The sequence below is a fragment of the Mus caroli genome, chromosome 16, assembly GCF_900094665.2.
Source record: "Mus caroli chromosome 16, CAROLI_EIJ_v1.1, whole genome shotgun sequence".
Taxonomy (NCBI): Eukaryota; Metazoa; Chordata; class Mammalia; order Rodentia; family Muridae; genus Mus; species Mus caroli.
In genome coordinates, this window is record NC_034585.1 from 20,111,098 (window position 1) to 20,133,348 (window position 22,251).

Consider the following 22,251-nt stretch of genomic DNA (forward strand, 5'->3'; position numbering starts at 1 on the left):
CTTGTCCCACATGTGTGATCAGAGTAGATAACAAGCTACCTAAATGAATAAAGGGTCTAACATCATGGGTAGTACAAAACGCTGTAAAGCCTCACATTATAATAAACTAAATCCCCCAGGGGTTTGTGGTTCGGTAAGGGAATGTTGAGTCTGCTAGGAACAGAGGACTTCCTCTCTGCTCAGCAGCTGCTGTAGAAGAGAGGTCAGGATGTCCTAGGGTGATGTGAGACAGGCAGATGAGACTAGAAGGGTTGTGTCCCGTTGTTATTACTGTGGAACCAATTATTCAACATTGTGGCTCAAATAGCAACATTTTATTTTCCCCACAAGGCCACATTATAGCTGGACTTGCTGGAGATGCCTGGTTCTACTTGATGTCACTGTGACAGCTCAGAGGCCGGGACTGGAGTTGTTTAAAGGCCTTGTCTCATATGTCTGACAGCTGATTCTAGGAGGACAGAGCTCCTGTGAATCACAGCCTTAAGACACATGCCCCCCAAGGAAGAGAGACCAGGGTGGGGGGTCTCTTCATGATCTGGCCTCACAGCCTCTCAGCACCTCCTCTGCGACATTTCTGCCCATAAGGCAGCCGTACGGCTCATCCACAAGAGAGAAGCTTTCCTTGATCTTTTGATAAAAACAACAACAAAAGCCTTCAAATCTTGAAAGAATGTGTGAAGTGGAAATGAGAGTTCTTTGGAAAGTCCTTTGGATGGTGATTCACTCAGGCCAACACTTGAGGGGACGTTTCCTTAAAGTGGACACAGGTGTGAAAGGCTAAGGCGGACTCAGAACGTTTCACTGAAGCCGACACAGGAGAGAGGATGTTCTACTAAAACAGGCACATGAAAGAACATGTGATGAAGGATTCTTTGCTAATGACACAAAGGTATTGGTCTGCCTTACACTGCATTTGTCCGGACACCATAGAGAGAAATGTACTAAAAAACTTCTGGTGGTGTGCTGCAGTTTCTTGTCACTTCTGCAGATTCCCACTGATTGGATTCCCATGTTGAGACAAGACCCATGGAGGACAGGTGGAAGGGTATAAATAGGACTCCATGGTGTGATGGAGAGAGATCTTGGCTCGCTGGTACAGCTAGCTGAGCAACGCTTGTGAGTCTCGAGTCTTCGCTGATCTTCATTTTCCTGAGAGAGACACAGCTGAGAACTTCTCCTGGGGCCCCTCTGGGTCCCTCCCGCTGGCTCGGGCTGAGGCAGGGGCCTGGCTGTCTCTGCTAGGTCATGTCACTGTTGTTGGTGGCACTACTCTGCCGAACTGGACTGCTGGTGTATCTATGAAGTGTTTGTGAGTGGGCTGAGCTGCTGCTGCCAACCTGTGAACTGAACTGCCGATTTCCAGACAATGCAGACAGGAGTTGCTCCAGGGAACCTTTCTGAAACAGGTCCACTTCCCCCATATCCTTTCTTTTCCACTACCTCTGGCAGGTGGTGGGCTACAAGGGAGGTTAAAGGTTAAAGCGTTTGTAAGAACCATCATTAAAAATAAGGTTTGAAAAAATTAAAGTTACAAGTATGTAAAGTTGCAAGCATTACTGGGGCCATCTTTGAAAAGAAAAGAAAAATCCCTGGTGCTCACAGGAGGTGGGGGGACAAGGAGAAACTAAAGCTGTAGGATGTCAGAGCAGCACCAGGGAAAGCCACAGAGCTCACAGAGGGGGAAATGGAGCTGAGACTCCGGAAGCGTGAAGCGTCTCCTAAACCATGAGGACCAACCTCTGAGAGGCAGGGAAGGGAGGCTGAGGGGAGAATATGGGGACAGGTGCTGACAAACTCTGTCAAACACAGTCACAGATAGAAACCTTCCTGTCTGGCTTTGGAGTCCATTCCAGTGTTTGTTAAGCCAGTTCCCCTTTGGAATTGCTAGCCAGGTTTATGTGTGTCTGCCTGCCCTTCCTCTTGATTTAGGTTGGGGCTCTCTGTGTTTTTTTCTAGTAGATGAAAAGCCCACAGTCTTTGGTGCAGAGGTGGGGGGATACATCAAGGTGAGCACGTGAACTCTCTTGCACAGCCAGTTTTAGAACTGTAGTATAAAAAACAGCTAAGAACACCTTTCTTGATGGGGGGAGTTAACGTGAAACATTACATTCTAGTGGTCCACTGAGACTTCTAAGTTGCTGCTGAGTGAATCACCAGGAGGCTCTGGGAAACTAAGGATGCCCAGAGGCCAACAAGTGAGTGGTGGAGGGCAGCCTTACTGCACCATGCCCTCCGCTGCTAGTGTCTGGACTCCACTACCTTCCCAGCACACAGCTCGTGGAGTGCGTGCGGTGAGAACTGTCCAACCCATGAGGCCAGTTCTTGCTGAGGATAGCGCTGGGTCAGGGGATGCTGTTCCCACTGGCATTGGGTCATCACCTTGGCCCTGGAGTGTGGCTTCTCTGCTTTCTCCCTCCTCTGCTTCTTCCTCCACACACATTCTTCTCTGACAATGTCATCAGTGTGTGTGTGTACATACACATAGCCCCGAGACAGATCCTAGCTACTTCATTCATGAAAAGCAGGTCCTGTGCCAATCAGGCTGCTCCAACAGGTCACATGGGTACTGAAAAATAATCTCCCCCACCCCTGCCTGTTTACACATCTAATCAGAACATAAAGTATAAGAATGGCATCAGCTTTAAACCACTCTTATTTAAATAGTTGACAAAATGCCTTTTATTGAGGAAAAAATGAGCAGTTGAGATAATAGTGAAAAATTCAGGTCTGACAACCAGCATCAGCCTCTGTGTGTGTGTGTCTGTCTCTGTGTGTGTGTGTCTTTGTCTGTCTCTGTGTGTGTCTCTGTGTGTCTCTGTGTGTGTGTCTTTGTCTGTCTCTCTGTGTGTCTCTGTGTGTCTGTGTCTGTGTGCATCTGTCTCTGAGTCTGTATCTGTGTGTCTCTCTGTGTCTGTGTGTCTCTCTGTGTCTGTGTGTGTGTCTCTCTCTCTGTGTCTGTATCTTTGTGTCTGTGTGTGTCTGTATGCACTTGCATCTGTCCGTTTCTCTGTCTCTTCCCCCACCTGTGTCTCTGTCTGTCTGTCTCCTTCTCTCCCACCTCCCCATCTCCATTCTTTCCTCTCTGACTCCTTACCCCCCTGCCCCCGTGTGAGGGTTGGGGGAGCAGAGTCACTTAAAATGACTGAGTCTAGTCAAACCTTGGCACGAGTTGACCCAGAGCCTAGCAGAGTATATTTCTATTTTTCTTGACTGGAGACCAAGAGCCACAGGAACCGGGCTTGGCAGCTGGCTTTCGTTAGGGCATAACAAACAGGATTACCCATTAGTGGGTTATCAGGTTTCCTGGTGCCATTTTCTGAACCCCAAGATGCTGTGGCCTGTAAAGGAAAAGCATGTGGGGGGGGTCTGTGGGAGGGGTGTTCTCCCCCATGGTGGCTATAGATGCTTTCACCGTGGAGGGAGACTGGGAACTCACCTGATACGGACAGAGGGGAGCATACGCTTGGGAATGCTTCTGAGATAAACCTCTGCTCTGACAAGGTGCAGGGGACCAAAATGCAGGGACAGCCGATACGGTGAAGTGACATCTCATGTTGAACTGAGGAAACATTACTCACAGTAAAGGAGAGTGCTGATCTGAATGGGGGGGGGAGGGCTGAGCCTCTCTGCACCCACTCAGGGTCGCCTGTACCCCTCATTTCCTGCTGAGGTTCCCTTGTCAGTAGCTTCTCCCCCAGACTGGTGTTTAAGGACACCCGGATAACAAGCTGACTGTGGACTTGCATTCCATTGCATCATAAAGTAAATTAGCCTTGAACTGTTGGCTTTGGACGGTCTACAAGAGATAACGCCGTCACCCACTTGTTTTGTGTAGTTTCTGGGTTTCAGTGCCCTCGACAACCATTTCCTGTCCCCTCTGAGACGTGGTGTTCCCAAACTTCTTTAGCTAAATACTGTGTAAGAGTTATCTCGTGACACAGGGACCATGTGAGTACTGCGCTCCTCCCCGGCCCCCCAAGAAATTGAATTGGTGTCCCTTGTTGCTGGGCATTGCTATCTGACCCTGCAGAGAGCTGTCCACCCCTGACTCTGTGTCCTCCTTCAAGATACTTATGCCTAAGTTTAGAGACTACCCCCTCCCTGTGGGTATCACTGCTTATCCCAGGATGCCACTGAATGGATGCCACTGTCTGCGCCCAGGGATGGTTGTCTGATAATGGCGATCTCTGCCAGGCTTTTGGGACTGCTCCCTTCTCTAATCAGTCAAAGCATTCAAATCCCTGAGAACTACTGCCTGATTCTTGACGACAGGCTTCTGCTGAGATCCCTGCTTCCTCTCTTCAAAGTACCTTGGCCTACCTCTGCACATTGCAGCTGTCTCCTGCCAACAGGGTACTGTTGCCTGCCTTGGATATCACATTCTCTTGAGGGACACTTTCTGCTTGAGGGTCCTGCTGCCTGCAGTGAATACCACTGCTTGGCTGTGGCACTGTTGCCTGTAACTGGGCACTAACCCACTTCAGGGCACAGCTGCCTGCCTCTGGACACTACTGCCTGGTGCTGGACAGCCATTGCATGTTGCAGGGCATGCTGCCTACCCTGAGCCCTTCTGGCCTTTGCCCTAGGCATCATCCTGACTCTTTGCTTGCTCCTGTCCCTGCTAAGGTCCTGAATACCAGGACCATACAGCATTATAAAAATTGTAGGATAGTGCCTTTGTTTTCCTTTGTCCCAAGATTGTGGTGAACATCAAAATAAAGGTGTTTGGACTTCTGAAGTCCCCTTCAGTTCTTATAACAGAACTCAAATATTTATATCAGGAGACAAATCCAAGTGACAGGCACTGTGGTGTTTCTTCCAGTTGATCACAGGGGCTCCTGAACCAAGCTAAGCCTTTTGGTCTAGGCTCTATCTCAAACAAACACGTTCTCCCCAAAAGGAGAGCCTTCTGGAGATGTGCATGAGAATTCTACATCCGGATTCACAGGCACTGGGCCTGGCTTCACCCCTGTGACACACCTCCTCCAACAAGGCCACACCTACTCCAACAAGACCACACCTTCCAATCTCTCCCAAGTAGTGCCTCTCCCTGATGATCAAGCATCCAAATTTATGAGCCTATGAATGGGAACCATTCTCATTCAAACCACCACAGCCCCTCATCCTTCCATTAGGTGGTCTGTTCCATCAATCCCCAGAAAAGCAGCCATGCTGCCTGGGGTGAGTGTGACATACATTACATTGTCATGTACTATTTGGAAGCAGGGCCGCACCCTCTCCCATTTCAGACCCAAACATGTTTATCTCAAAATGTTTATCTCTAGACTCCTTATCTAGGGGGTAGGCTGGTCCTCTTAGTTCCTATAACAGAGAAGAAAATACAGCAAAATAGCTGCGCCCTGAGAACTACTCCCAACAGAGGTTACTATTGTTGAATCCCTGATTGGAAAGCACCTGGAGCAGGCAAGAGCTTAGAAACCACAAGTTCAGCCACAGGAAGCTCACCCATGGAGAGAAAGCTCAACCAGGAAGCCTGGAAGCCTCTCTGAGCTTGCCCAGTTGGTTTCTGCTGGATGCACCCAGTGATGATGTTGTCTCTACTTGTGGCTGTCTGTGCTTTTACTTGGAAGTATTGTACAGGAGAGGATGTTCTGCCTGGGACCCTCTAGCCATCAAAAGCTCCGGCCGCCTGTTTTAGTTCCCGGGGCTTCCCCAGTCAGTTTCTGCTGATGGTGTGGTTGTCTGATTGGATGCTCAGCTTTCTCTTGGCTGCTCACAGTTTTCTTCTTTGGCACCTGCTTGCTGTGTAGTTAATAAACTCACTCATATGAAAGTGAAAATGTGACTACCGTGGATCATTAGCTACCGAGAACAGACAAGGTGGAGACCCAAGGGTCTAGAAAACATCTAACTATCTCTGCCACTGCCTCTGTAGGAGGAAAAGCTCAAATATTGACGAGTCAGGAGACAAAATTTGTTGAGTAAATAAAGTGGAAATGCAGGTCAAATAGAAAGCACAAAACTCAAAGGGCACAGTCATTTCTAGTACTAACCAGAAATTATGGTGCTTAATAGAAAACAGCACTTAAAATGCAAATATTAGGATAGAGGTATTGAAAATAGAGATTGTGAGATTTTTCTAAAGAAAGATGACTTGCCAGTCTCTAGGTGTGATTTCAGATACTGTGTATGTGCAGATGTGCAGACATGCGCACTGTCCGCTGGATCACTAGGGTTTTTGTGTGGGAAATGCATCACCTTGACAAGAAGTAGAGCTGTGTCAGTGAGAGGCAGAGGGTACAGACCTGGGTCAAAGTTCCACCTCATCTGCTTAGTGCAAATCTCCACCCAGAACTGTTGGTATAAAAAGAAGCAGGGGCAGCGAGTCAAAGGATGGGGCTCTTGCCTATTGCTCTGTATCTGATCTGTTCTTTAACTTACATAATTTTTTATAGTGTGGGGACAGGACATAGGGCATCACGCACTCTACAACTCTACAACTGAGCTATATTTCCAGCCCTTATGTAATTATTTTTATTTCAGTAACCATTATTTTTTCATTAAGAACCCATTGGCTTTTAAAATGCAGCCCCCCATACCCCCCCTGCCATCAGCATTTGTTTTGGAGGTAGAGTTTTATAACATGGTCAGAATTAATTTATTAATTGGGCCTGTACCTAGCAGATGAGCATCTGGAAGAAAGGACTAAGAAAGCCCTTGAGAAAAAGAGCTACCCCTCAAAAAGCCATACAGGGCTACTCCGTGCTTTGTGTGACTCAATGAAAATGAAGAACCCAGGTTCCCTTGTTCGAAAAAAAAAATGTTTAAAATTTTGAGACATCTACCATGCAGCATTCCACCAAGCACAGGTTGCTTCTAAGCGCAGGACCTGGTGCCCAAGCACGGGCAATTCCTGGGAAGCCATCTCTGAATGCACTTAGAGATTCCAAGGGGACACAGAGTGTCAACAGGCAAAGCATCTTTTTAGTACTCATTGGAACCCCTCATAGACGATGCAGACTGCCCCCTTGGGGCCTTGTTTTTGGGCTCCAGCACTTTATACCTGCTTTTCTGGTCTTCTAAGTCCCAACAGTCACTCACACCTACTGCCTACTGCACACAAATTTGAACCTTGTCCTGCTGACTTTCTCAAGAAGAAAACCTACTGTTTTCACATACACACACCCACACCCACACACACACACACACACTCACACACACACACCACTGTCTTCCTCAGGTTTCTCCCATTGCCAGATGCCATCGGGCCATACTGTTTCTGACATGGGCTAACTGAAGTCAAAGGGCACCTCTTCTTCTTTGGCATTCATTCCCCACACTTCCTCTGTGGACTCTCCAAGCCGGAGCATTAGGACCATTAAGAACTACTCTTTACTGGTAGCCAACCCTGTGCTGGTCTTCACAGTGGACACAGTGAGCTGATGTTATCTCCTGAACTCCAAGAGTTATCTTTACTAGCCTGGTTTTAGTGCCCATATTTAACTGATGGAGAAACGAGGGCTTTGCAAGATTTAAGTTCACTAAGTTGACAAATAGTGGCAGAAGCACTGAGACTTTGGTGTGCCATTTGGCTCCTCTTGGAGAGTCATAATCACACTCAGCTGCCCTAAAGCCCCGCCTCCCACGCTGCTAACCTCTCTACATCCTGTTCAGCCACACCTCCCAGTTCCTGCCTCTGCCTAAGTATCAGGATTCAGCTCCTGGGGTGCAGCCTGCCACTTAGCTGCCATCAAATGACTGGGCTCCTGGGTTCAAATTTCAGCACACAAAGAAAGCCACCTTGGCCCCATGATCTGTACCTTCACTACAAGCTGACTCTCTGGTGTCCTGTTGCTGTTGAATTTTTGATAAGAACAAATGCCACAAACGATGACCCACCTCCCCAAGTGTAGTCAAGAGATCAGACAGCAAGAAAGAAAAATGCTACTGGCCTAGAGCCTTGCTGGATTTAAGAGCAATGAGAGGTGTGTCCCATCTTACGGTACTTTCATTGAAGTCAGTGTTCCCCCTGCACATGTTCAAGACACCTAATCAAGGCAATACATAAATAGGAATGTCTATGTTTTGACTTCATTGGTAATCCTTTTGAGAGTCCAGAGAAATCTCTGGGAACCAGAAAAACACCTTCTGTAATGGTAACTGACCAGCTTCCATCCATTAATTATTGAATTACATATATGCTACACAAGTCATGCTCACTCAACTATGTAACTAATTGACTTCTGAGCACAAGATGACTTATCTCACTATTTAGCCATTGGGGTCCATCTTGCCAACTCAATCACATGATGAGATCGCCTCAACATGGATTTAGTTGAGCAGTAACTGAAGGAAGAGAGATAACGGAAGGAAGCTAGAAGGCAGAGCAGTTATAACATGGCTGTCTTAGAGTCCAGTGTAGAGACCAGGCAGTTAGTCGGCATAACTGCTGAGGGGGAAAGCCTAGGACCCCTGGTGAGGTTTTAAATCAGGCTGGTGGAAAAAGAAAACGCTCCTTCACTGCTAGCATTAACAATAGAACAGGCTGCCAGGGTGGGAGTCAAGTTCTTGTATCTGACTCTCAAGTGAACGCCAGGCACCAGAGGAAATCTTGAGACGGTGGCTGTTCTGCAGGCCCTTTGTGGGGCTCGCCGGGCAGGAGGCAGGTTCTGTGGTTACAAGGTTGAATATGGGAGAGAACTCTGCCCACCCCAGGGCTGTGTGTTTCTGGATTTCAGGCTGAGGGCAGAAACCTTTCTGTGTGCTCACAGCAGGCAGCAGAGAGCCAGGCTGTCACACACAGCAGGGAGCAACTGGAAGAAAGGGGACCATCTAGCGTGGCTTGTCTAGAGAATATTTTCTACTTATCAGTGCAAAGATTCACAGGCTCTTTACTATCAACTCACTGCTGAACACACCCACTTGTAACCTAGACTGTCCACAGGATGGATTATTGAATGTCCAAACTTAACAGATGCCATGAGTCACTTGGTGCCAGTGGCCCCGGATAACCTTCAAGGGTGAGGCCATGGCTCTTCTGAAAGCCTTCATGCCCAAACCCCAGCAAGCACACAACATGGCTCATTCTCACCTCTCTTCTATTGAAGAGTGACACTCACCTTGAAGTTGGCAAAGGGTGATGGAGAAGCCAGCAGGAGACGGGGGTGTGATACTCTTTACTGGTCAGACTTTCCCTGAAAAACATGGAACTAGAAATCGTCTAATGATTTACCTCTTGTTTGCCGTCTGATCCCATGGACGGCTGAGATAATGTCAACGCCATCCAAGTCATCACTAAAGTCTATAGAGGGTGTTTTTAGGAAAAAAAAATGGTTTCTGAGTATTTTTCACTTACTGAAATTATGCAGGCAGACTCACTGTAAGCTTTTATTCACTGTTAATCAAACTCATTACACTTTATATACCTTTAGCCTCCCCTCCCCACAAACCATGGTTTGTTGTTGTTGTTTTTGTTTTAGTTTTGTTTGTTTTACTGCTAAGAAGTTGCTAGCTGATCAGTAGTGGCCGGAAGCCAATTCCCCAGCTTCCCCTGGGCTCTATATTCTTCTACTTCAGGATTAATAGAGAAGCAACTGGATTGGGTCAAATCCAGGCTCTGATTTCTTGATGTGTTAGAGAGGTCAAGTTCTAGAACCTTTAGGAGCCTCCGCTTCTCGCCTGTAAAGAAGGGAGGGTGGGAAAGGTGTGACTCTCCTGTTCCTAGACCAGGAGGAAGAGAATCCTGCCAGCCTGCGGAGGTGAGATCCAGCTGCAGTGGCCACACACCTCATGCCTTTGACCCTAAACTGGTTTCCTCTTCTCTGAGATGGAGCATGTGTTAGGTAGCAAGGCCACACTGAGTCGCATGTAATAGAAATCCTTCTCTCAAGTGAAAGAGGATGGAAGACTTCCATTATTTCTTCTGGGATCGGGTAAAACCAGCCGCATGAACCATGATGTTCCTAGAGCCCGTCTCAGGAGCCCAAATGATAAAAACAGTAGCAGTGGTGGCCAGCGGTGGCAGCAGTGACACGGTCTGTCCCTTGAAAACGAAGAACGAAGAGAGAAAAAGAAGAAAGATCTGTTGACTTCTCAAGGGTTTTCCTTGCCATTCTGGGTGTATACCCTGCCTCGTCACTATAAGCCAGACAGGAAGGAAGAGCTTAGGCTCAGGACTGAAGGGCAAGCAAGCCCAGGGGTAGCTCCTCTATAAGCCTGGCACCCAGGGGTGGCTCCTCTGTAAGCCTGGCACCTTCATCTCTTCCTGGCCTCACTCCAGTCTGCCTCTGCTCTTCCCCTTTACATGTGCCCTCAAATGTAGCCTTTTGGATTTAGATCCACAAAACCGAGCTGTGACCATTAGAACCAGGTCACTGTTTTAATGTTTGCCTGTGTGGTCAGGCCCATGTCATCCAACTGTAGTTCTTCCTGATAACTGGGCAGCACCTTCTGGATCAACCAGTGCTGAATTACCTTCCTAAGATACGTGACAGAAGGACAGGGCTAACTGGCCTTCTGTTGGTTGACATTTTATGCTAAAGAAATAAAACCCACTCTGCGTCTGCAGATGTTGGGATGATTTACACAATACATGACAATATTATACAATCTATGGTTCCTAATGGATCAGATGTTAATGATACTAGTACAATGGGGTCTGGGGTGGGAGAGAGAGAGAGAGAGAGAGAGAGAGAGAGAGAGAGAGAGAGCCTGCCTTCCGGATGGATAATGTCTCCTCCTTCCTCTGTGTTCAGGCACCTAACTTTGCAGATTGTAGACCATCCCAAAATGTTTTTCTTTGAACATGGGAGTGAAGAAACAGTGGGTTATCAGAAGCTAAATGTCTGCCTTCATGCAGCTTTGCTCCTATGGGAAGCATAAAGGGCAGAGTGCGGTAGCTGGCCTCTGATTAGCCCAACACTGGGGCTGCTTCTTCCCCATGGCAGCCAAGGCAGCCAATTGGGCTTCTGGACTTTGCTGGCACTACTCACACATTCACGTACTCACGATCCTGTGTGTGAGAAGCTATGTTACTAACCATCGCCCCTGCTGCTGCCTCACTTATTATTCTAGCGCTCTCCTCTGTGCTGAGCTCCACCCCCACTGGCAGGGCCACAGAGAGAACTGACCTATGAACAGCTGGGCTGAGAACTGGGGTTAATCTTTTTTGTCCGAGGTTACATTCACAGCTGTAAATAGTGAATTCTCATCCACTCATCCACCCTCTCCTCCCTCCCTTTCCTCCCTCCCTCCCTTCTCCTCCCTTCTCCTCCTTTCTCCTCCCTTCTCCTCCCTCTCCCCCTCTTCCCATCCCCATGCCCCTCTCCTTCTCTTAACTGCTGAGCCATCTCTCCAGCCCTCCCATCTCCTTTCTATCAACTGGAGACTGAACCCAGGATACTGGTGATTGACCACGCTAAGCAAATGCTCTATCACCGACCTATGTGCCCAGCTTTCCTCTTTTTTTCTCTGAGAATCACAATTAAGCTGACCAGCCTGGCATTTAACTTACTCTGTAGCCCAGGCTGATCTTGAATTTGTGATCCTCCTGCCTCAGCCTCCTCAGTAGCTACAATTAGGATTAGCAGACTTGTGTTACCAGGCCTGGTCTAAATATCAAACACTGTTTGTTCGAATGAGCCAAACATATCACCTAGTCTAAAGAGTCCCTGGCGACCTGGGGAGGGAGGCCCTGATGCCATTCCTAGCTTCTGCCCTGAGGCTTGTGCCACCCCTAGTGCTGCCTAGTGCCCTGCCTTAGGAAGTGCTCCCGAGATTGGGAACTTGTTCCTCTCAGCAAGCTTTGCCACACTGCATGGAGATCCGTGTGCGTACAGCACTGTTACCCCCATCATGACATGAGCGCTCAGGGAAAGTGCACACAAGTCAATACAATAACAGAGGTGCACAGAGTCCTTACAGAAGTGTTTTTAAGCCTTTTCAATCACATGAAGCAATATTCACACGATAGTGCTAAATGGAAAAGGAAACAGCTACACACTTCTATTTGGTACAGAGAAATGAGGTGTGCGGTTAAGAGCAACTGCTATCTCTCTCTCATCACGTCGCTGGGTGAGAGACAGCCAACTGCTAGCTTAAATGCCGCTGTTTGTTACACTGCTATCTTGGTTTTTTTCCCCATGTGAAATTCCATTTTGATAGCATTTACATCTCTCCCCAGGCAGACAGGTGTAGCACTGGGAGATGCTCCCGAGTGGCTGGCTGGCTGGCTGGCAGACCATTGCTTCAGGGGTGCCCAAGCAGATGGGTGTGAAAGCTACTTTCCCAAACTCCCCATTCCTCATATGGACAAAGCAGCTCCGTCTCCCCAGGTTTCAAGAAGGTGTTGGAAGAAGGCCTGAAAGACTCTCCTGGCTGGGATCGGGAGCCAGAGGGACCTGGAGCTGAAGGGAGGACTAAAGCAGAGACAAGGAAGAGAGCATGCTGCTCACAGGTACAGCTGTCAGGTTTCCTGGCAGAGGATTCCGGAGCAGGCTCTTACAAACCAAGGGGAGGTGTACACACCTTCCCACCTTTGACTAATGAGGCGTTTCCATAAAGGATCCCTTTTCATTTGTGGCTTGTTCTAACCCCATTGGGGACAAGCTACACTTAGTAGGGCAGGCTTCAACCCAAGGATCTGAATTGGAGTTATGTGAAAGAGTAGATTAGGTATTCGCAAAAGAAGGCTTAAGTCAGCACTTCAATTTTAAATACTCTCTGTGGAGAGTAAAATTGAGGTTCACGTGCCTGAGCGTATAACTTACAAAGCATTCCTGTCTTTCCAAATATTCATTAATGTCCAGATTTAGTACTTTCGAAGAAAAGCTTAGCTCTCCCAAAGAGTTCCTATGTCATGCCTTTACATTAAATTGGTTAATAGAAAACTAAATGACTAGCTAGAGGTCTCTGAGCGTTATGGCCCCTCTCCAAGAGAACTGGGCGTTCCCATTCAGGTCTGTACATGTGCATGTGGCTGGAAGCAAATGCAAAATGAGCCCTGCTACCACTGTCTCTGCCCTGTCACCCTCCCTCTCTACCCACAACCAAGTCATCGCCTACAAAGTTGGTGCCATTAAGATTTCCATCAGAAGTTCTCTCTTCTCTTCTTTTGTAACAAGTATTTTTTCCCCTCTGAAGCAATGTTAAAAACCACAGGACAAATCCATCCAAATGTAATGGCGACTTCGTGGTATTTGAAGTATGGTCTTTGTGTGAAGGCTTCTTGGTTCCCGGTCCTTACATGACATTTCTGAAACCTGTCAGTGTCCTGCACACACTTCCTGAAGATCATATCTGGGACCACAGGCACACTATCCTCTTGTTGAGATTGCAAAGAGTGCAGAGCAAACCTTTGTTCATAATTGCTCTTGTAGTACCTCAACCTGAAATGCTGGAGTCCAACCCAGAACTGGGTCAAATGATGGCTCAGAGGCCAGAACTCCATGGTGTTGCACTTGTGCCTTGGCTGGGACCAGAGTTCTACTGATGCTGAATGGCCACACAGAAGACACAAAGCAGTGCCTGCCTGTGCAGGTGTTCCCTGTAGGGCTTGGTGGTGAGGTCTGCAGGGGTGAGGGTGAGGGAAAAGAAGAGGCAAACAGCTACACCGGTCACACCCCTCGATGCTATAATCCTTCCCATTCCATTCTTACTGACTTGAGCATCTCCCATGGCTCACGGTATCTTTGCTACATGTGTGGACTCTCTTCTTCTTCTTCTTCTATGACTCTTCTTGAGGGAGATCAATGGCCAATGTTAGAAGATTTACCCAGAGCATGCTATAGCCCTAGCCTGCTCATATTCAGGGTGCCATGGCATGCTCATATTCACGTGGATGACCCTCGCCCCCACCCCCACCGCCACTGCAGCTGCGCTCTGTGCTGGCCATATCCATTTCATCCCTCAGCCACCTCCTCTCTCTGCTGTTATCACCATGTTCCAAGCAGACTTTGGAATATCTTTGCCCACAGCAGCATTGACTTTGGCAGATCTCTTGGGGATAGATGATGTCCTAACTTATTTGCTTTTCCAGAGCTGCTGTTTGCAAGGATTATTTGGAGCCAGAACAGAAATCGTCCCACGCCTTTACGCAATTCCTTCGGCAGGCTCTGTCAGATAAATTAGGCCCTCTGCCCCTCTATTGGTCTAGCTCTCCAAACTGATTATCCGGGCTGCTCCTGACATTTACCCATTTTCCAGGGCCTCTCTGGAGCAACCATGAAGTCCCTGGTCTTGCTCCTTTGTTTTGCTCAGCTCTGGGGCTGCCAATCAGCTCCACAAGGTACAGGGCTGGGTTTTAGAGAACTGGCTTGTGATGACCCAGAAGCAGAGCAAGTAGCTTTGTTCGCCGTGGACTACCTCAATAATCACCTTCTTCAGGGATTCAAACAGGTCTTGAATCAGATCGACAAAGTCAAGGTGTGGTCTCGGGTAAGTGAGCCTACCAGGAGTGAGCTGAACGTAGCTGGGTAGGGGATCTCACCCAGTGCCTCAAAGGCTAGCATCTCCCAGTGGAGATGAAATGGCAGCAGAGATTGGGAAAGAGAGAGCAGGAGAGGCCACATCAGTATTGAAGCCGTGTATCTCACAGAGGATGCTCCCACGGGAAGAGGAAGGGACCCCGAGGCATAGTTCACAGACCACAGGCAGAAGGTAGGACTTGCTGGGAGAACCTGGGCTCCTATTTGCTAATTTGTAAATCACTTCTCTTTCTTGGATTACATTTATCTCTGATGAAAAGGAAAGCAGCATTTGATCAGTGACCATGTGTGATGGCCATTTAATGCAGATTGTTTCATTAAATCCTCCCTTCCTTCATTCCAGACCTACCTGATAGCCATGTTCTCCTTGGACAACAGATACCATATGCTAACAGACTGAAACTATGAAACCACCAGTACTTGTCTGCTTTTCTTTTCCTCTGTCTGTCTGTCTGTCTGTCTTCCTTTCTTTCTCTTCTCTCTTTCTCTTCTTTCTTCTTCCTTCCTTCCTTTCTCTTCTTTCTTTCTCTTCACTCTCTCTTTCTTTCCCTTCCTTCCTTCCTTCCTTCCTTCCTCCCTCCCTCCCTCCCTTCCTTCCTTCCTCCCTTCCTCTTCTTTCTTTCTCTTCTCTCTCTTTCTTTTCATTCCTTCCTTTCTCTTCTTTCTTTCTCTTCTCTCTCTTTCTCTTCCTTCCTTCCTTCCTTCCTTCCTTCCTTCCTTCCTTCCTTCCTTCCTTCCTTCTTCTTTTTGAGATAGAAAGGTTTCTCTTTGTAGCCCTGACTGTCCTGGAACTTACTATGTAGACCAGGCTGGCCTCAAACACACAGAGATCCACCTGCCTCTGCCTCCTGGCTCCTGGAATCATAGGCATGTGTCACTGACTATTTGTCTGCTTTTAACATGCAAAGTTGGAAACTCCATACGGTTCAGCTTAACATAAAGATGAGAAGAGCAAGTTTGTGTCATAGAGGCTTAGGATTTAGGAGGAAAACAAGGTAAACATCAGGATGCTCAGAGTGAGGACTGACAACCAGCTTTACAATGGGACAGCTGATTTGAAACCAGGGTTTTCCTGGGTGAGTTTTAAGGGCAGTTGGCAAAAGACATAATGGCCGGCTCTCTGCCTAGTTTACACGCTGGAGGGAAAGCCGTGAGCAAGCACTCGCACGTGCTACGTGCTGATTGCGAGCTGCTCATTGTGGGATGCCCGAGTGGATCAAGAAACCCCTGCACATAAACCCAGTGCATCTACCCATGGTAGTTCTGAGGTCTCCGGAGAGTGAAAATGAACAGTGAACTAAATTGGGTTGAGAGTTTTCAAACTTTGGGGCATTTCAAGGTGTGAAAGGGGAATACATAGACAGGTGAAGCACTGAACTCCTCACAGGGTCCTGCAAGCTTCCCAAAATGCTTCCATCCTAGTGGTGACAGTTTCCTAGCCTCAGAACAGAAAGGCGGCAAGCAGGAGATAGGACTCTCTGTGCATCCAGGACCCAGGCAGGTAGAAGATAAAGAGCCAAGGGAGGAGCAAGAGAAACCTTTAAGGACACAAAACACCCAAAGAAAGGGAGAAAAGTGGGCAACTAGAGAGAAGAAAGAATGAAGCAGAGTGAAAGATAGCAAAGATAATAAACTGTTCAAAAATAAAAGCTAGCCCTCAGAGTCACTTCTTTGTAAAGAGAGCTCAGAATAAGGACTATGGCTGGGACAGCTGTCCGAGCACCGCCCCCTCCTCCCCCACCCTCCCCCTCCCCCCTCCCCATTTCACACCAGCTCCATCTATAGTGGAAGACTAAAAAGCCAAAACAAAACAAAAAGAAGAAAAAAAACCACTGCAGCGTTGCATAGCTGGAAGGGGTAGGGCTGGCGTCTCCTTAGTCCTCCCACCCCTCAGCCAAGCCCCACCACAGGGCTAGTGTTCACACTAGGTGCCATGCATTGGATCAGCGGAGTCTTTGCTCACCTCTCCCTTCTGCAGCGGCCCTTCGGAGAGATGTATGAGATGGAAGTTGACACACTGGAGACCACTTGCCATGCTTTGGACCCCACCCCGCTGGCAAACTGTTCTGTGAGGCAGCTGACTGAGCACGTGAGTGCTGCCTTGTGGTGGGTGGGTGGGTGGTGCCCAGCCGCCACAGTTCAGCTAAGAGCAGGTTTGGCTTTCTCCAACTCCCAGCAGCCATCTTGGCTAGCCAGAGAGCAAAGTCTAAAACCCGCTGTGGGCTAGATGGTGCCTTCCCCAACCGAGGCTGATTTTCACAACACTTGGGCTTTTCTTCTTGAAGCCCTCCGGGAGAGCAAATTACGATGTTTCAATAACACCTGTGAAGGTTGCCTTGGGCAGGTTACTTCCCAGAGCCCTGCCAAGACAGTCCTTGAATGAGCAGCCAGAGTATATGTACTGCTTCAGAATGCCAGCATCTGATTTCTTTCCTAGGCGGTGGAGGGAGACTGTGACTTTCACATCCTGAAACAAGACGGCCAGTTCAGGGTGATGCACACCCAGTGTCATTCCACCCCAGGTCAGAAAACACTTCCTCTTGTTTTTATCTCGTAGAATGAGAAAGGAATCAGAATAGTTTTGAACTCAAATAGGTCTCACTTCCTCTGTGAGGATTCCGGGTCCTGGGGATTCTAACGCCATCTTTTAAAGGAGCTCGTTCTTATGGGCGAACATTATCCCCGTGGCTGTGACTTGGTGACCTTCATACAGCTGCTTGAAGGTTTAGAGAAGTCTTGCTACATTGGAGCACGAGGAGCCCTTTCTAAATAAGCAAGCTGTTGTGAGTACACTGGAGAGCTGCAGTTGAGACCCTGCTATCTTCCCCCCAGACTCTGCAGAGGACGTGCGTAAGTTGTGCCCACAGTGCCCACTCCTGACTCGGTTCAACGATACCAACGTGGTCCACACCGTCAACACTGCCCTGGCTGCCTTCAACACACAGAATAATGGAACCTATTTTAAACTGGTGGAAATTTCCCGGGCTCAAAATGTGGTAAAAACTTAACACTCTTTTGATAGATTTGGGCGATTTGGTGGCCCTTGGGACATGTGTGGGGGTGATAACCAGAAGAAAAGGGAGCATTGGTTGGAAGAACTGGCAGGGGTTCTAGGACTTTATGGAGCCCTAAACTCTCAGCAACCCTGTCCCAAACTGAGCCAGTTCAACATAGGTCAGCCACAGGCAGAAGGCAGGTAACACCCTGGCCTCCTGGCTTTACCTAACACTTAATAGCAGGGCTCTCTGTTCAGACACAATACATTCACCGGTGCCACACGTTTACACCCTGCCAGTAACATCTGCTGCAGTCTGGGAATCAATAATAACAAAGGTATGGGCAAATACTGGAAGGTTTCTAATTGGCCTTTCAAATCCAGGTGTTGAGGTTGGGAGGGGACCATCTATCTAATTGTATAGCCAAAGCAACTATTTGAGTGCAACAGACTTGGGATGTTTAAGGAAGCTGTCAGTGGAAATAAATCAAGACATACTTACAAATATGTTAGTGTAGGTGGTGATTCTGTAATTCCTGGGACAGTTCCCATCCCATACTGCACCAGGCGCTGTGCTTGCAAGGCTCCCAGCGTCAGGAGGAAGAAAGCACAGTGACTTCCATTTTGATCCTGGTGTGGGAAACTGGGGTGGGGGCATCTTTTCACTTCCCACTTCTAGCCTGGAATGACTGGAACATTGGATTCTGAAGGTTGAGGGCCAGGAGATGCTGGGTTTCCGTCCCTGCCTGACTAAAGTTAGCCTTATGGCTTCCCGTTTCCTCTCTGAAAACTTAACCTCTGCCCCGTGCGATGGACAATGATCTCTTGCCAATACTTTAAGAGGACTCAGATCCTAAGTCTGCAGCCCATGGTCAGAACGCAATCCTTCCAATTGTCCAGGGCCACACATAGTCCGCGTGGATTTGTGTTCTCTCAAACTGTGCCAGACCATAGCTTCCCCTCTCCCTCCCTCCCACCTTCCTTCCTCCTCTCCTTTGCTCCCTCCCCCTCCCTCCCCCTCTCTGTCACTTCCTCCCTCCATCCCACCTCTCCTTCCCCCTCTCCCTCCCTCTATCCCACCTCTCCTTACCCCCTCCCTCCCTCTGTCCCACCTCTTCTTGCCCGTCTTGTTCCAGACCGTCTTTCCCACGTGTTCTCATTTTCATTCTCAGCCTCTCCCAGTGTCTACTCTGGTGGAGTTTGTGATAGCTGCCACTGACTGTACTGCAAAGGAAGTCACAGATCCAGCCAAATGCAACCTGCTGCCAGAGAAGGTGAGTGGGTCAGACCCTAAGGCTCCCGCCACCAGGCAAATCTGGTTGTGGAACAAAGTATCTTTTTGCAGTTTATATCTTGGGGCTGAAGAAAGTAAAAACCAACCAAACAAAAAGTATAAAATGTCCCCTTGTGAAGCTGGAGAAATGGCTCATCAGTTAAGAGCACACACTTCTTTCTTTGTTCATGCAAAGGGACCAAGGTCAGTTCCCAGTGCCTGTGCCAGCTGGTTCACTTTTAACTCCAGCTCTGATACCTATGGCCTTTGCGCACACGCGTGCACACACACACACACACACACACACACACACACACACACACAGACACAGACAGAGAGAGACCCATACACATAATTAGGAATAATAAAATCAAATCTTTATTTTAAAAAATGTCCACTTGCTATGGGGCTAGGCTGTGCCAGGCTTTTCTCTGGTGCCTCACCTCCCTCTTTAAGTATAGACACTAAACTCTCTCACCTCTGAGAAGCACATGAAATCAGATAAGTCCGTGTGCAGTTCCCAGTGCACCCTGGCTGCTGGGAACGGGAAGAGCAGACTTTCTAGACGTGTCTGATACCTGGATACACCGAGTCTTTAACCCAGATGTATCCATTTGTAGAGATTTAGCTTAAAGTGAGGAACAGAAGGGGTTTGACCAAAGTTTACCTGTAAAGATGAGCTATCCTAGATATCTGTGGTCAGACTCTGAGAAAGGATCCCAGTGTTAGCCAGAGAAGGCCACTGGTTACGTGAACAGAAAATGGAGCAGGATAATGACAGATGTGAGAAAACGTCTCCAGAATAAGGCGATGATGACACAGGGGCACCAAACTCATCTTCACAATGACATCAATTCATGTTGAAGATGTATTAGCAGTGTCTCTCTCCCCGTGTTACCGCCATCTCACGGATTCCAGGAACATGTTCTTGATCGCATAGCATTTCTGGATAGTCACTGTGATATGTGGAATGACACACCATATGTTTTATTAGCAAAGTCCAGAAGTTTTAGTTAATACAAAGTAAGGGTTTTTAAAAATAAGATATAAGATTCGATTAATAAAGTGATAGCTAGCTGGGCAGCGGTGGCACATGCCTTTAATCCCAGCACTCAGGAGACAGAGGCAGGCGGATCTCTGAATTCAAGGCTGGCCTGGCCTACAGAGTGAGTTCCAGGACAGCCAGGTCTACACAAGGGAAACCTGTCTTGAAAGAAAGAAAGAAAGAAAGAAAGAAAGAAAGAAAGAAAGAAAGAAAGAAAGAAAGAAAGAAAGGAAGGAAGGAAGGAAGGAAGGAAGGAAGGAAGGAAGGAAGGAAGGAAGAAAGAAAGAAAGAAAGAAAGAAAGAAAGAAAGAAAGAAGAAAGAAAGGAAAGTGATAGCTTAAAGTGTGTATGTGTATGGAGAGGGAGAGGGAGAGGGAGAGGGAGAGAGAGAGAGAGAGAGAGAGAGAGAGAGAGAGAGAGAGAGAGAGAGGAAAAGAGACTTACTTTTATTACATGGGTATAACGTCTCAAGAGAGGGTTGCCCAGAAATTATAAACTTAAAGGGGATAAATTTTAAAAAAAATTAGAAGTTTCTTTGTTTCAATATTATTATACTATCATTGAAAACCCCGGGGAGGTCCATATTTTGAATCATTTAAAATAACCTCTGTCTTTCTGGAAACAGCAACGTGGCTTCTGCAAGGCAAGTCTCATGCATAATCTTGGTGGGGAAGAAGTTTCAGTGGCCTGCAAGTTATTTCAAACACAGGTAACTTCACAGACGTTCTTCAAAACAGTGTCCCCTTAACACATCTGCAGTGGACTAGTTATCATGGGACACTTGCTGTCTGGCCCTAAGCCTCGGAGTGGATTGTTTAACAGTGCAGTATGTGGACCCATCAGCTAGGCGAAGGACATTTCAGTTATGTTTTCCCTCCCAACCTCCGGTGGCTGCAGGGCAAAACAATCCCCATGTGTAGCTGGCAAAGCTACCTTGCTATTTGTGGAGGGTGGGAGTACTCTTCCTGGTTACAGAGACCAAATGGGCTGGCTGCCCAGCAGTTCCCAAGTATACATGGCAGAGAGTGAAGGTTCTCTACGGGTGGGGAGCTTGTACACTGGACTATGTTTGTGGAAATCTACTGGGACTGAGGTAATGCAGGTGAGACTAGCGCTCCATAGGCCAGTTACCGCTCTTCCTGTCATCATCCTTAGCATCTTACCCATTCTCCTTAGCTAGACTCTTTCCAGCTAAAAAGCATTACTGCAAGGAACTGTAACCCACACTCATGGGGATTCCTGTCATGGAAAACCATCTTGCCTACTGAAATGGTCCTCTCTCCACCTGTGTCCCCGCAGCCCCAGCCAGCCAATGCCAACGCAGTAGGACCCGTACCCACAGCGAATGCAGCCCTACCAGCTGACCCACCTGCATCTGTGGTGGTGGGACCTGTGGCAGTTCCACTAGGACTTTCAGACCACCGAACTTACCACGACCTACGCCACGCCTTCTCTCCTGTGGCCTCGGTGGAGTCGGCCTCGGGAGAAGCTCTTCATCCTCCTAGGGTGGGCCAGCCTGGTGCTGCTGGTCCAGCGCCCCCCATGTGCCCAGGGAGGATCAGACACTTCAAGATCTAGGCTTGATTCGGGGAAGTAAGGTTTTGGCAGACAGGACATAGCCACCACTGAAGCTGGGGGGTGGGGGGAGGCTTGTCCACTGACAAAGCAATACCACATCACAACTCGAATTCCAGGTCTCTTCATTCCTCAGAGAACAGGGGCAGAGAGGTAATGGTCAAATTTGATGAAAGGCATAAAGCCAGCAGCAACACTGGCACTGGTGGGGTGACAAATGGCTGCCATTGTTTCTCTGCCTTCCCACTGACCTCATATAAAACCGTTGCAACCACGACTCTGAAAGGTGCTCTTGCCAATCTTCAATCTAGCCATAAATAAAAATGCCCATACGAGCTTTCTCAAATAAGAAGGCTGTGAGCCAAAAACGTGGTCATGTTCCTTGTCTACATCCTTCCTGTCTCCCTGTGTGTGGTCAGTGCAACAAGCGCACCAGTGTCACTTTACCAAAGTCTGCGTGAGCAGAGAAACAGAAGGGGTGCAGGAGAAAGGCACCTTCTGTGTCGCAACAACCAGGAAGGGGTGAGATGTGCTTGAAGTCATGGGAGATGAGAAAACAATTCTACCCACAGATGGAGGACCAGAACTATTGCTAAGGGGAAGGGGGGGGGCAGTGCCTAGGTGTTGGAAAAACAAAGAGACTTCTGGCTTTTCCTAACAATCAGGGAAGGAGGGACCAGTGATTAACACAGGAGTCTCCTTTTCACTGGCTTTATTCATTATGCATGCTCAAAGTACCTCTTAATGGGGTTGGCGACAAGGTGATTGCCTTGCAAGCCAAATAACCCGAGCCTAGATAACCTGGCAAACCAAATAACTTCAGAACCCACAGAAAGGCAGAAATCATATAAAGTGGGCTTGACCTTTCCAGCTCACTCCCTTCAAAGCCAAATTAAAAGGCCTGGTTTCAGAACACTTA

General features: G+C 48.0%; 1 protein-coding gene across 1 annotated transcript; it reads left to right on the forward strand.

The window, feature by feature from the left end:
* Nucleotides 1–14,086: 14,086 nt before the first annotated feature.
* Ahsg (alpha 2-HS glycoprotein) lies at nucleotides 14,087–21,700 on the forward strand. Its single transcript, XM_021184608.2, has 7 exons — nucleotides 14,087–14,394; nucleotides 16,423–16,533; nucleotides 16,882–16,966; nucleotides 17,277–17,440; nucleotides 18,612–18,713; nucleotides 20,383–20,466; nucleotides 21,057–21,700. Exons 1-7 carry the CDS (start codon nucleotides 14,182–14,184, stop codon nucleotides 21,333–21,335), a joined length of 1,038 nt encoding a protein of 345 aa, XP_021040267.1. The 5' UTR covers nucleotides 14,087–14,181; the 3' UTR covers nucleotides 21,336–21,700.
* Nucleotides 21,701–22,251: the final 551 nt, after the last annotated feature.

Coding starts and splice junctions, on each gene's coding strand:
- Ahsg (XM_021184608.2), top strand. CDS start 14,182: ATGAAGTCCCTGGTCTTGCTCCTTTGTTTTGCTCAGCTCTGGGGCTGC. Junction 16,534..16,881: donor TGAGGCAGCTGACTGAGCAC/GTGAGTGCTGCC, acceptor TTTCTTTCCTAG/GCGGTGGAGGGAGACTGTGA. Junction 16,967..17,276: donor CCAGTGTCATTCCACCCCAG/GTCAGAAAACAC, acceptor TCTTCCCCCCAG/ACTCTGCAGAGGACGTGCGT.